General features: G+C 43.0%; 1 protein-coding gene across 3 annotated transcripts in view; it reads right to left on the bottom strand.

Moving 5' to 3' along the window:
• Nucleotides 1-13,570, bottom strand: part of CACNA2D3 (calcium voltage-gated channel auxiliary subunit alpha2delta 3) — an 833,484-nt gene that overhangs the window by 273,589 nt on the left and 546,325 nt on the right. For all 3 annotated transcript variants that reach the window (XM_041762548.1, XM_041762549.1, XM_041762550.1), the window contains one exon: nucleotides 6,788-6,921. In XM_041762548.1, the coding sequence (XP_041618482.1) occupies nucleotides 6,788-6,921 (134 nt within the window). The remainder of the gene's footprint in view (nucleotides 1-6,787; nucleotides 6,922-13,570) is intronic.

Raw genomic sequence — 13,570 nt, 5'->3', positions numbered from 1 at the left:
TTACTGTTTCCAATAATATTTAATTAACTTCTACAATTATGATAAAATAACAGCTGGCATCAACAGGTTTGGGAAGTCTAAGTATGAAGACAATTAACTTTGAGTAAGCTTGAAACTCAACTTGGAACAGTCGTAGATCAACTTCTGGTACCAGCATGGCCTTTCAGATCCAACATCCAGTGTGCCTTGAGCAATAGGCATGAACTGTGTTAGGGCAGAGAGGTACCAAGTCCTTTACATGGCAGGTAATTAAGAAGGCTCCTACCATATTTCCTTTCCTTGGGCAACTGGCCAGTACTTACCTCTGTGAGGCTATGGGGGCTCTGATGGGATGGTGCAGCACGCCCACCAGTCCTTCTTGGGGACCGTGACCCTAGGCACTAGTCCCACACATTAGTGCCCTGTCCACAATAGGCAATTAGAGCAAAGTAAATTCCAAGGGCTTAATGTGCATCTCTAGAGGAATAGTGTTTCCAAGGTACTCATTATATCCAAGTGCCAGATTCTATTATCAAAATGGTTTAAGCCATATTGTAGTTACTATGTGAGACCCAGGTCAAAAAAGGAGAGGACTTCCAAAACTCCCCGCAGACAAGGAGAAAAATTCACACTGAGTTCCTGAGGTTGGAGAAGGTATTATTTACTGTGTTCTCACCATGCACAGACATTTAATCCTTCGTGTCAACCCTGGAAGGCAGGCTTTATTCCCACGCTGTAAATGAAGAAAATAGCACTCAAAGAACCTAAGTGACTTGCTTATGGTCTTGTAGCTCGTATGGTATAGACATGGAATTGAAGCTGAGGCTATTCTAACTCTGAATTCAATGCGCTCAATTAATAAACTCAGGTAGATTGTAAATGCTTACATATTAAAAAAATCCAAAGCTGCCATTGCTAAACCAGGACATAATGAAAATAGGGTCAATGTTAAGTGCTTCAGAATTTAGTGTCTTTCATTATTGCAAGGTGGGACATATTAGGAAAATGCTGGCTTGGGACTGTCCAGAATTGTCAGGATGGTCATAAACTTGCAATTGCTGGTCCCTCCCCAAACCCATTCATCTTGTGGAGGGTTCCAAAGTGGATGGGTTCAGCTCAGAATTTAGATTCCACAGATGAGTTCAGGATACAAATCCTATTTTGAATCCACACAAACAACAGGAGACCTTTGTCCTTGACCTGGCCAGATCCAGGCCCAGATAAAGACTTTGAGGAGATTGTTGCTTCCTGGCCAGAGAAGAATCCGTTGGAGCAGCAGCTGCCTGTCCTCACTGAACAGACCTAGAAAGAAGGAAGATGGAAAGCGCAGTGCCTTCCCTGACTCAGCAGGTTTCTCAGCACTACCAAGATGAGAAGGGACTCTGAGAACATTGTACGAGGGGAATTATTTATCCGTGCTATTTGCAAAGATATAACAGAAGCTGGGAAAGCATAAAGGAGGTGTTGAGCTATTATTCATTTCAGGGACAAACATAGTCTGGGGGGCGAGTTTTATGTATATCAAAGGATTCTTGAAGAGGTGGAATAAATGAGCTCTGTTATCTTGCCATACCATTTTACTCAATTATGAGCCACTTAGAGCATCATTTTATTTTAAAGTAAGTAACAATGATTATGGAACAGAATGCAAATTTCAAAAAATATTGAAGATAAAGCACAAGACATCAAAGACATTTCCTCTAAAATGGCATGTTCAGAGCTGCTCCCAGACCCTTACTTTGCCTCTGCTGTTGAGAATTCTTTAGTGGAAAAGCTGGAGTAGTGATGGGTTCTCCTTAGCTCTTATCTGCCCTTCATAGATAAGTATATGTATGCACGTATAATATGTGCATGTGTGTATATGATTTAGTAAATCTAAAACAATTGATTTAGGTGATTAATATGATCAAAAGCAAGGCATCATATTAATACTAAGCTTCATCCTCTTCCATGACCTTCAGGTTACATATACCCAATGGAATACTCCATTAAGTGGGATGTGTCCTCTTCCAGAAGCACGTCATGCACATTTGCTTCTCATTAGTGACACTAATTTAGATGACCCACTCTAGCTTTTGTCTGGATTCTCCTACTGTGCAGATACTACTTTTCCCCCATATATCTACTCAAAAATCTATGGGGAAGGTCTTTGAGACGATGAAAATAACCTGTTCCAAATCTTCCCATTAGTTTATTTTTATTTTTATTTTTTTTTAAATTTTTATTTATTTATGATAGTCACAGAGAGAGAGAGAGAGAGGCAGAGACACAGGCAGAGGGAGAAGCAGGCTCCATGCACCGGGAGCCCGACGTGGGATTCGATCCCGGGTCTCCAGGACCGCGCCCTGGGCCAAAGGCAGGCGCCAAACCGCTGCGCCACCCAGGGATCCCATTCCCATTAGTTTAGCATCCACTGATGACCTTTGCTCTAAACAGTCTTTCCCAAAATGGCTAGAAAGTGGTGCTTTTCCATCTCCATGACACCCTGCACATTTACTAAGTCAGCAGTCCACTGTACACTGCACCCCTGACCACCTATCTCATTACCTCTTTAGTTCATTCCTTTGAGATTTGTTTATCTCTTCACTATCTGAAAGAACATATAGATATCTGTTTTATTTCACAGGTTATAATCCATTACTGTCATGTTTATTTTGAGGTTCAAACTGTCCCAGAGTTGACCAGTGAGGGTTCTTTCATACTGACTTCTGTTTCTTGAGTACTTCTTAGTTTCTGGCATAAAATATTCCAGGCTTGGGATGCCTGGGCGGCCAGTGATTGAGTGTCTGCCTTTGGCTCAGAACGTGATCCTGGGTGCTGGGATCGAGTCCCACATCAGGCTTCCCATAGAGAGCCTACTTCTCCCTCTATGTCTCTGCCTCTCTCTGTGTGTCTCTCACGAATAAATAAAATCCTAAAAAAAATTCCAGGCTTTTTGGGAGGGAGAGGGGCATCTTCCCAGCCCTAGCCCTGGAATTAACAATTTCTCTAAGGAACCCTGGTTTCTTTTAATGGGGAATGGTTTTTAGAAGCTGGGGTTTCGGTTCCAGATGTGCTCATTGCTACTGGGGTGCCACTGCTTCTAGGCCTTTTCAAAGGACAGAGTTATGGTCTCATTCTGATACCTCCCATCCAGTCTCATCCCACAGGTGTCTGCTTCATCTTATTTACACATTTGCTCAATCCTATCATACTCTCAAAATAGATTCAGAATTGCTAGACCCATGTTACTCCAAATGACACCATAAGGAGTTTAAAATTTATTTCCCAGGGCAGCCGAGGTGGCTCAGCAGTTTAGCACCACCTTCTGCCCAGGGCGTGATCCTGGAGAGCCAGGATCGAGTCCCACATTGGGCTCCCTATGTGGAGCCTGCTTCTCCCTCTGCCTGTGTCTCTGCCCTCCCCCCTCTCTCATGAATAAATAAATAAAATCTTTAAAAATATTTATTTCCCATTCTCTCTCCCACTTAGACTCAGGATAGTCAAAGGACTACATGTTCAACATTTAATATTGTGCATAACTACTATATTCAAAGGTTTACTGCTTTTTCTTCCTTTCTTGATAATTTTTGTAGTTCATTTGAAATGCAGTTGGATTCATTTGGTTCTGTTTGCATTTGCTATTAGTCCCCCCCCCCATTCTTGTCAATTTTAATTTTTGAGTGCATAGAACAGCAAACTGCTTTCATAAGTCCAAACTATGCAAAAAGGTGTATCCAGAGGCATCTCACTCCCTTCACTATCTCCTCCTTTGTCCTTCCTCCCACTTCTCATAGGTAACGGATTCCACTGGTTTCCAGTTTATCCTGGCTATGTTTCTTTTTATAAAAAGAAGCAGGTACATGCACATTTTACTTCCTCTTCTTTCTTATACAACAGGTGGCACTCTATTTATACTCCTACATTTTGTTTTTCTTACTTAGCAATATATCCTGGTATTCACTCTATATCAAACAATAGAAATAAGTCATCTTCATTCTTGTTTTTAATATTAAGATCCATGATGTATCTGTACCACAGTTTTATCATAATCTGCGATGTTTGGGTATTTAAGTAACTTGCAATATTTTGAAATGACATGGAAAAACGGAAAAACAAGCCTGTTTTTTCATCTGTATTTTCTTACTATTGGAGGGTCATCTTCAGAGTTCACTCCTAGATGTGGAATTGCTAGGTCAGAGTGTAACTGCAAATTCCCCATCATAGATATTAACCCATTCTGTCTTCCACACGTGACCCACGAGTGTCCTTTCTCCCATAGTCTTACCAAGTGTGCAGTTAGGCTTTTAATTTTAGTCACCCTGATAGGTGTGAAATTGTATTTCACTAGAGTTTAATTTTCATTTTTCTTTTCTTTCTATGAGCGAAGCCATACATCTTTCATTTGTCAAAAGCTGTTTTTATTAGTTTTGTGAATTGTCTGCTTATGTCTTTTGCTCAATTCTTTTTCTACAGGAATTTTAAGATTTTGCCTTTGATTTTAAAAAGTTCTTTATATATTAGGATTATTAATGACTTATGCATGCTCTACGTTGCAAATATTTTTTCCCATGTTACCTCATGCCTTTGACTTCGCTTACTGTGGTTTTTGACTTACAAAAGTTGGTCTTCACTTTGCTTTGTGTTTAAGGAGTCAAATTTATTTATGTTTCTTTTCATTGCATTTGGATTTTAGAGTCATTGTTAGAGAGATTTTCTCTGAACCCAGGTCATAGAGGGATTCACCCAGGTTTTGTTCTAGTGCTTGTATGGCTTAGTTTTTTAAAGTTTTGACTGCTTGGCACCTGGATTTCACCTAGATTTCTTTCTTGGGTATGACCTGATGAATAGAACTAATTTTATCTTTTCCTAAAATGGCCATCTAACTTTCTCAAAAGGATTTATTATGAAGATCATCTTAACCCCACTGATCTGAGATGCCACTTTTATCTCTACTGAATTTCTATACGGATTTGGATCCCCTTTTTTAAACCTCCTATTCTATTGACCTGTCTGTCTCTCCAGGTGCTGGTACTACTATGTTTTAATGACAGAGGCTCTGTTTTATATGTCTTAAACTGATAAAACAAATAAAATGCTTGATCAAAGTGGCTATTTAGGGTTTGTACACAAAACCACTGGGTGACTAGTTCAATTCATTCTTGGCTAGTTTCACTGCTCCTCTTCATATCTGGTTTTCCTGCTTTACACAGCCACACATAAGAAGAGGTGCACCCACCCATGCTGATCTTATGGCCATTACTATTAGTATGGTGCCAACATAAATGGGGCAGCTCGTTCATTTCGTTGCCAAGATTCTAAGCAAACCTGGGGTCAGACTAGGAAGATGATAAAAGGCCCAGGTCTCCCTAGCAATCCAACAGGGTTTTTCAGCTTAACACCCATCTCTATGCAGGGCATTTCTCCCAGGAAGGGGTATCCAGTTCATATTTCTGTGATCCCACTGTGTCCTGTGGGATGAGGTAGGGGAGGCTGCTGTGGTGTCCCCCAAGATAGGTTCCTACATGCTGCTCCTGCCCTGCATTTGCCTGCAGCTGCCAGAAGGCAGCCAGTGTGAGAGAGCTCATGGAGGGAAAAGCCGGCCCACCGTAGCCATTGAGATCACTCTGGAGGATGGCTGTGTCTGGGTTACAGTGATTAATGTGATGTTAATCCCAACAAAAACGATGGGAGAGAGGCCCCGTGAGAACATTTACTATCAATAAATGAAAAACACCACTCCCATGAGACTCATTATCACTATGAAAAATCACCCTGAAATTACACAAAAAACCCAGCCATTGAGCCACTGCCTGATGATTGGCAAAGCTCCTCCTTTTTTGCTAATTCAGCATCAGATTCTTTTGCTTGGGATTTGGCTTTAGAATGAGCCCACGGCCAGAGTTCTGACATCAATCCATTGCCTATATAACCATCCCTGAAGCATATTTTCATTTGTCTATGGGAAGAAAATGCATCTGTGGCCTCTCCCATGGCTCCAATTCACTGCTGGAACTGAACTTTGGTCACCTTCCCAAGTTGAGCCCCCAAAATTCATCACTGGGACCGCACCTCTCAGATGGCGAGGACTGACTCTAACATGCCCATAATCATGGCTACGGACAGAATTTGCACACAGAGAAGGAAAACAAAGTAATGAGAGGAGACACAGCTTAAAAGCGACATCTCTGTGCCGACCATACTCTTTCCCAAAGTGCCTGTGACATTCTGATATTATGATTTTTCACCAACCTTGCTTCTTAAGAGGACCAACACAAACCGTACAACAAAGGAAAATGCCATCGAGCTCCATTATGGAGGAGGAAGAGTGATAGATAAAAATCAAAAAAGGGAAACCTCACTAAAGTGGACTGGGATGCTAGAAAGGGAGGCTGGTGGGAGGCATTGTCAATGACAGACCCAAGAGAAGAATCCTCAACAGAAAAGAAGCATCAATTACCTCCAAAGGAAAAGGCCTCCAAAGGAAAAGATGTATATTGCATCTTCTACAAGAAATGAAGCACTCTTGTACTCAGCCAACGGGAAGCCATCATTGCCTTGACCTCTGGGATTCCAGAAGATTTTTGTTCAAAACAACCCTTCTAACTTTCTCCTTCTTCCATAAAATAACATCCCTTCCTTTTGTTTGTTGCACTTGCCTATAGTTTTACTGTAGCATGCTTGCCCTGGATTGCAATTCTTTGCTATTCCTAAATAAATCCATTTTGGCTAGTAAAATAACTGACAGTTTTATTTTTAAGGTTAACACGGTCTTCTGGAATTAACAGAAGAATACCTCTGGCCACCCCCAAGGGCCCTGGGGACTCACAGTGCTGTCGATGTAAGCTTCAGTCCATACCACGTCGTGCTCTTGATCGATGACTTTGGGCCGGCTCAGTACGTGTAGGTATTCCATGACATTTTCCTGTACATCAGCCAAGGTGGAGATCTGGGTGAAAAATCCTGCCAAGAGACAACCAAGGTTAGTAACAGCCTCTGCATCTAGTCACCTTCTTTTGTTTCTTTTTCTATCCTTTCTAAACATTGTATCTCCTTTCTACAGTCACCCACTTCATGAGTAATGTGTTCATGGGATCTTGAAAATATAATCAAGCAGAAAGAATAATAGTAAGGTCAACCATAAACCCATCTCTCAGGGGAAGCCCCTGCTCACCCTTTAGAGAATGTCCTCCCAGACTTTTTTTTTTTTTTAATACATACACATATACACATACACTTACACATACACCTACACCTTCTCTGTCAGGAAGGGAGAGTCCTCTTTACAGCCATTCTGCAACTTTTTTTGCTTGTTTGTTTTTGTTTAGTTGAGTGGGTTTATTTCCAATGGGAAAACTATGAACCACAAAATTTAAAGGCCATCTCATTTTTATAACTGTAATAAACACTAGCCACAATTAATTTGAAGGGGCACAAAATCTGCTGAACAGCTGATAAGCTTTGTCTCATTTATTTTTGACAACATGATGAAGTGGACATAACTGTGTCCACGATAAAGGTAAGGTGCTCAAGGCAGACTATAGAGAAGTGTTTCGCCCATGTTCTCACAGGTATCAGGCAGCAAATGAATACCAAAGGCGGACCCATGCTTAGGAATCTCTTCATCTGTGCCTTTTGCTCCTACAGAATTTTTTGCCCTTTGTGTGTCTGAGGCGGAAACTCCAGCTCACACCCCTCATGTGGTTACCAGACCTGCCTTTTGAATATGCTGGGTTGACAGGGTTTCTAAGTAACAGAAAAAGTCCTAAACGTGCTATCATCTTGTGGATGGGGACACCGTTTTGATCTTGAGTTCCTCTTCAGCGTGAGGTCCCATTGGCTTCACAATGGATCAGGTGTTAGAAGGGCAGACATGAACTGAGCAAGATCTGGATCCCTGATGAGGTGGGGTGGGGGGCTCTCATTCATTCATTGAAGGCTTTCCTGGTGCCTTGGAGTGGGGAAGCAGGGATTAACGAGATGAGCACAGCCCCCGCCTCCTGGGACCTGGTAGGTCTGAGGAAACAGACAACTGCAAAATAGCACCATCAATATTATGCTAAAAAACACAGCAGGGAGAGCCTATCAAACCCAGCTACCCTGAGGAAGGGTCAGTGCAGCTGACCCCCAAAGGATGAGTGCCGGTTAGCCAGAGGAACAGTGTATCCAGCAAAATGTGAGTAAAGTATGAGTAAGAAGGCCCAAGTCAGGCTTCTTCTAGGAGCTGAAAATAGCTCAGAATAGCTGGAGTAAGGAACTGGGGGAGAGAGGCTGGAAATCAGATGCTGTAAGTCAGAGATGAGCAGGACTGTCACGTAAGGACCTTGGGAAGAAGTTCAGAGTTTATCCTCCAGGCAGGGAGTCTTGGGAGGATTTTAATAAGGGAGACACTGTATGGATGGAGCTCATGTTTCCTTCCCATGAAATAAGGACCCTTAGAACTAAGCTCATGCCATGTCCTACTTGCCAGCAAATCAGAGAAGGATATAGGTGCCTCTGAAGCCAGATCTGTCACAGCACTTGCTATAGTGTTTGTAGAGCCTCTTGTCTAAAAGCGTGCTCTGGGTAAGGAAATGCCAGCCCTTCTGTTGTCCAGAAAGGGGCAGGACCCTCCCAGGGCATTTCCAAACAAAGGCCAGCTGGTTTGAATTTGCTGTGCCAACCCCAAACCAGGTTGGGACCATGTGGTTTCTGGCTTCCTGATGACAGCTCTGCACACTGCTAATTAACATGCATTGTCACTCCCGTCTGGGGCCATGGGAAACAGGGCCCCAAAGGAACAGGCACTGAGTGCCTGTTCTAGCTGGTGACCTGGGAGGGGGCCCATTTGCACCTTGGCACTCCCTCTGAGGCTAGGCACTACAGTTAGGGACATCCATCTGGGTTAGTGCTCTTATAAGGCTTCCAGGTGGCCTCTTCTTGGAGGTAAGGTGGGAAAGGTAAGTTTCAAAGTGTTGCTGGGTGAAGGGGAGCATTCATAGTTATCACGCCTTCATGCACAGCAGCTGCAACCAGTGTCTGAATCAGCAAGAAAACATTTCATCACTTTGCTAGTAGGTAAATCTTAGGCTCTGAAGAAAGGTCTTACAGCCAAAAACAAGGCACAGAGGACAAGCCAAGATAGATGTTGCCATGTTAGAGGAGGAAAGAGCTGGAGGTTCTGGACCATCAGGATACATGGGTGAACAATTCATCATGTAGAGCAATTCTATTGGGGATCCTGCACCAAATATGCACTGAAGGCAGCATCTCTTAGAAGGAATTTTTCTTGGTTGTCTGCATTTTCATTCTCATGCTCAAAGCCAACAGTAAAAATCCCTGATTTAGGTTTTCCAAAATAGGGCCAAGAGAAGAAAGGGAATGAATGTACGGAGGAGGATGGGAGAGACAGATCATTACATGGGGGAGAGTAGGAAGGAAACACAATCACCCATTTGGAAGGAGACTGAACTGGGACACCATCCTCACTTGGCCTTGCTTATCACACTCAGAGTTCTGAAGAGCTGGCTTCTCCCCAGAGCTACAGACCCATAGCCAACTGTATACCTGACACCTCCATGGGGATGAGGAACAGGATTCTCAGACTCAACTTGTCCAAAGCCAACTCCTGATTTCCCTGTCCAAACCCATTCCTTCCCTGGTGGGTCCTCCCCATCTTAGCAAATGGCGCCACTACCCAATTAGGCCAAAAACATAAGAATTATCTTTGATAGTCATCATTTCCTCACCCCACCCCATAGCTAATCCAATGGCATGTTCCTCTGGCCCTACCTCTAAAATATATTGAAATTCCTCTTTCCCATCTGCATTGCTTCTAGCTGACCCCAGGATTCCACTGTCTCTTTCCCAGAGCCTCCGTGCACCTCTCCCTGTTAGCTAGGCTCCTCAAGGCAGTCTGAGGGATCGTCTGAAAATATAAAGCAGATCACCACCTCTTTGCTTAAAATCCTAAAACGCCTTTTGTTGAGAGTTAGAATAAAATCAAAATTTCTTACCCTGAGTATGAAGACTCTCCCTTAACTGGCCCCTGCCCACCTGGGTGACCGAACCCCTTCTGTGCTCCCACCCTTTCTCACTGCTTCAGCTCACTGGCCTTTTTCTTCCTCTCACAGGCCATGCTCATCCCCCTACCCCACCCCCAGGCCTTTGCACTTGCAGTCCCCTCTGCCCTGCACATCTTTATCCAGTTTTGCCATGGCTGGCTTCCGTTATCTTTCAGAGCTCAGCTGCTGGGATTAATTCCTCCCACTGCATCCCACCTTCACTTTCTTTGTTTACTTGGCTTTCTTTCACTGGAATATTAGCTCCACGGCATGTTACAGAAAGCCGCTGCCTATCTTGTCCAGAGTGGCATTCCCAGAACCAGGCACAAGGGTCTGGGGGAGCCAATAGTAATGCAAGGACATTCACAAGGTCTGAATGTGATTCACCTTGCCTCTGTGCACCTGGGACACACAAGAGCCCAACTTGTGTGCTTACTGTATAGAGAAGAAATAGCTCAGTAATTTTTCCTGGATCAATTCAAATCTAGGTTCATCAGACTCCAAAGTCATTGCTCTTAACCACAGAAGACACTGCCTCTCCCTGTAATGGGAAGGGTCAGGCACAGTGGTTTAGCGGTCCTGCCCCAGGAAGGTACCCGTCATGGGCTGTTTGTGTCTGAGTGGCTGAGAAGGTTGAGGATGGGGATGGGAAAGGTGTGGTTCTCCCCTGAAGCTCTTGGGAAATGTTCAATAAATAGTACCAAAGATCTACTGAAAACCCAGTCACAGTTCTGACTTATATCTCAATACATAAACACCAGGGATGCAGATGTATGAATAGCAAGAAAAGCTGAAATTATAAAAATACTATTAATAATGTACATGGCAAAGCTTAATGCAAATTTATCATCTAGCCCCAATCCATTAAAACCTACAACTTTTCTGAAAGGCTCTTTTTTGTTTTTAAATGTTTTCATAGAAGTTTTAGTTAACAAATGTACCTTTTGATGGATAACAGGAAGTCCCTGAGGGCTGGACACTTTGGCCATAACAGTAGGTGCTTCCCTTCTTTTCCCTTTGAATTCTCTGGAATGGCCACTTGCCCCCTTCCTTCACTCATATTTCTTTTAAAATCTAGCCCTTGAATGTTTATTCTCTTCTGTAATGTGCCTTTTTGGACTTCATATATTATGTAAGAAAACAGAATCAGCAATCGTTTGGTAATTACCAAGGACTAATTAATGCTGAAATTAGCCATCTATTACAAGTGGTCTGCTCATTTTTCTACATAACATCAATTTATTTACCTTATTCCCTTGCAGAGCCTTCTGTGAACTCTGGGTTATAACTACTCATGCGATCAACCATAGGCACCCTGGTACTTTGTGTTTCTGAGATTTTGGCACCCTCACTTGGAGATTTTTTAAGGGCCCTCATCTAAAAGATGCCTCTGTGTGAGATGCTCCATCAGCACATCATTCAATACCCAGCTCTGCAGTGATGCCAGAGCCGAGGGCCCCACAAGTCTGCATCTCATGGGAGACCCTGGACATGCACCTCACACACCAAGGTCCTCTTTCTGCCTTTGATGTGATGGCCACTGCTCCTGTTGGATCTTTTCAAAGGCTTTCTCCCTCTTAAATAAGACAAGCTGAAGATAAGCAAGCTCATACTCAGACTTCAGTCTTGCCTGGGCAATCAGGTGGGCAGTGAGGTGAATGGTGTGACCTCGTGTGCATTCCCTAAGGGAAGAGCAGTGTTCTTGGAAGACCCTTGCAGTATTCCATCTTCCTCCTCCCTGTCAACAGCACATACTACTTATTTCTGTAAAAAAAAAAATGTACAGTTTTACAAACAGCTTTCTGTCTCCACAATTCCTTGTCTCTCACAAAGACCAAACAAGGGGTCTGCTGGCCCTGAGTGCTGGGGGGTACATGTTCAGTGAATTGGAAAGAACTCACTGGGAGAGAATTCCCCCCAGGGCAGGGAGCCCAGCTGCCTCTGTGAGCATCACTCCCAAGAGTGAAGCTGTCAGAATCAGCCCCAAACCTTATATTTAGGAGCAAACCTTTCCTTTGTGAATAATATTACACTTTTAATTTCAAATTGAATGTTAGAAAAAATAATTTGAAGGATCACATGGTAGAGCTAGGAAAGTTGGCTTGTTTGCAGCTCTACTGATGAGCCAACTCCCCCTGCCTCATCTCCTTTCAGAGCCTGAAAGTCCCCACTTGTTCTTGACATTTTTGTCAAGAATTGGACTACATACCTACACAGACTGAGGCAGGACCACTTCTGGGACACACAGGCTGGGTATAAATCCTCATCCAGCCTTTATTAGCTATGACATATTAAAGTCTTGCCTCAATCTCTAAATTCCATTTTCTAGATTCCTCTATATTATGGGAAACAGGCAAGAGTCTTCCATGAAAAGGGACTATCTTCACCCCAGAGAGAGGCCACCTCACAACCTGGTGAAGAGTTAAGCTCAGGCTTTGGATCTGCTGGGCCTGAATCCTGGCTCTGTCACCTCCTGGCTGCTCACCTGGGGCAAGGTGCCAGTCTCTCCAGATCTGTTTCCTGCTCATGTACCTCCTAAAGCTTATTAAGAGGTCAAAAGAGGTAATACACGAACATACTTGACATTCTACCTGCCACTGAGTAAGCAGTTCATCATGTTTAGCTGTAACCAAAAACATAGCTCTGTCTTCAGCTTCATCACCATTATCTTCTCCACTCCAATCTTCATGTTCTATAGAATGTACACCATGGAATATTATTGAGCCACGAGAAAGAAGAAAATCCTGCCATGGGGACAACATGGACACTGAGACCACCATGCTAAATGAGGTATGTGCAATGAAGTAAGACTAATACTATTTTGTATCACTTATAAGTGGAATTTATATGGAATCTAAAAAGGCAAAATGTGTAGAATCAAAGAGTAGAATGGTGGTTACCAGGGGTGTGTGTGTGTTTAAGAGGGGAATTAGGAAGACATTGGTCAAAAGGCGTAAAATTTTTTAAAAAGAATTACATAAATGTATCTGAATGACATTTTTGCCTTCTCACACCTGTTTCAAAATGGCAAAAAGCTTTAATTTCCATTTTTCCCTAAACTCCACTGATAACCATTCTGGCCTCATAAATTTATCTGTTAGAGAACAAGATAGTTGGAAAGGTAGAGTGAAATTAAGAATTTACTGATGGAAAAGACTGTGGGTATGAACTCCTAAGGAGGGCTCAGGCCACCAATTCTTTCAAATGAGGAGAAAATGACCATTAACCCATCAAAAAGGGACAAGCTGAGCAGACAACCGAGAGAGCCTCGTGTGGCATTTCCATTCGACCTAACGATGACTGATTGGTTGAGAACCCAAACACAGAGGTCCTTCTTTATTTGCACAGCTGGAAAACACTCCCTTCTCCGTGATTTTTTGAAGGAGAATCAGGCAGTGCTTATTTAAAATCTTGGCACACTGAACATTAGAGAAGGTCATCATGGCTTTATGGAATATTGGGGCTAGTCAGTCCCTCTTTTCTGCTTCCCCAGTTCACTTGTTTATCCAATAGTGTGAAAGCAGAGCTTTAAATTCCACAAGCCGTTCTACAGTGGCAATGATTGTTTT

The sequence above is a fragment of the Vulpes lagopus genome, chromosome 7 (genome assembly GCF_018345385.1).
Source record: "Vulpes lagopus strain Blue_001 chromosome 7, ASM1834538v1, whole genome shotgun sequence".
NCBI lineage: Eukaryota > Metazoa > Chordata > Mammalia > Carnivora > Canidae > Vulpes > Vulpes lagopus.
This window is presented reverse-complemented; position numbering and strand designations above follow the sequence as displayed.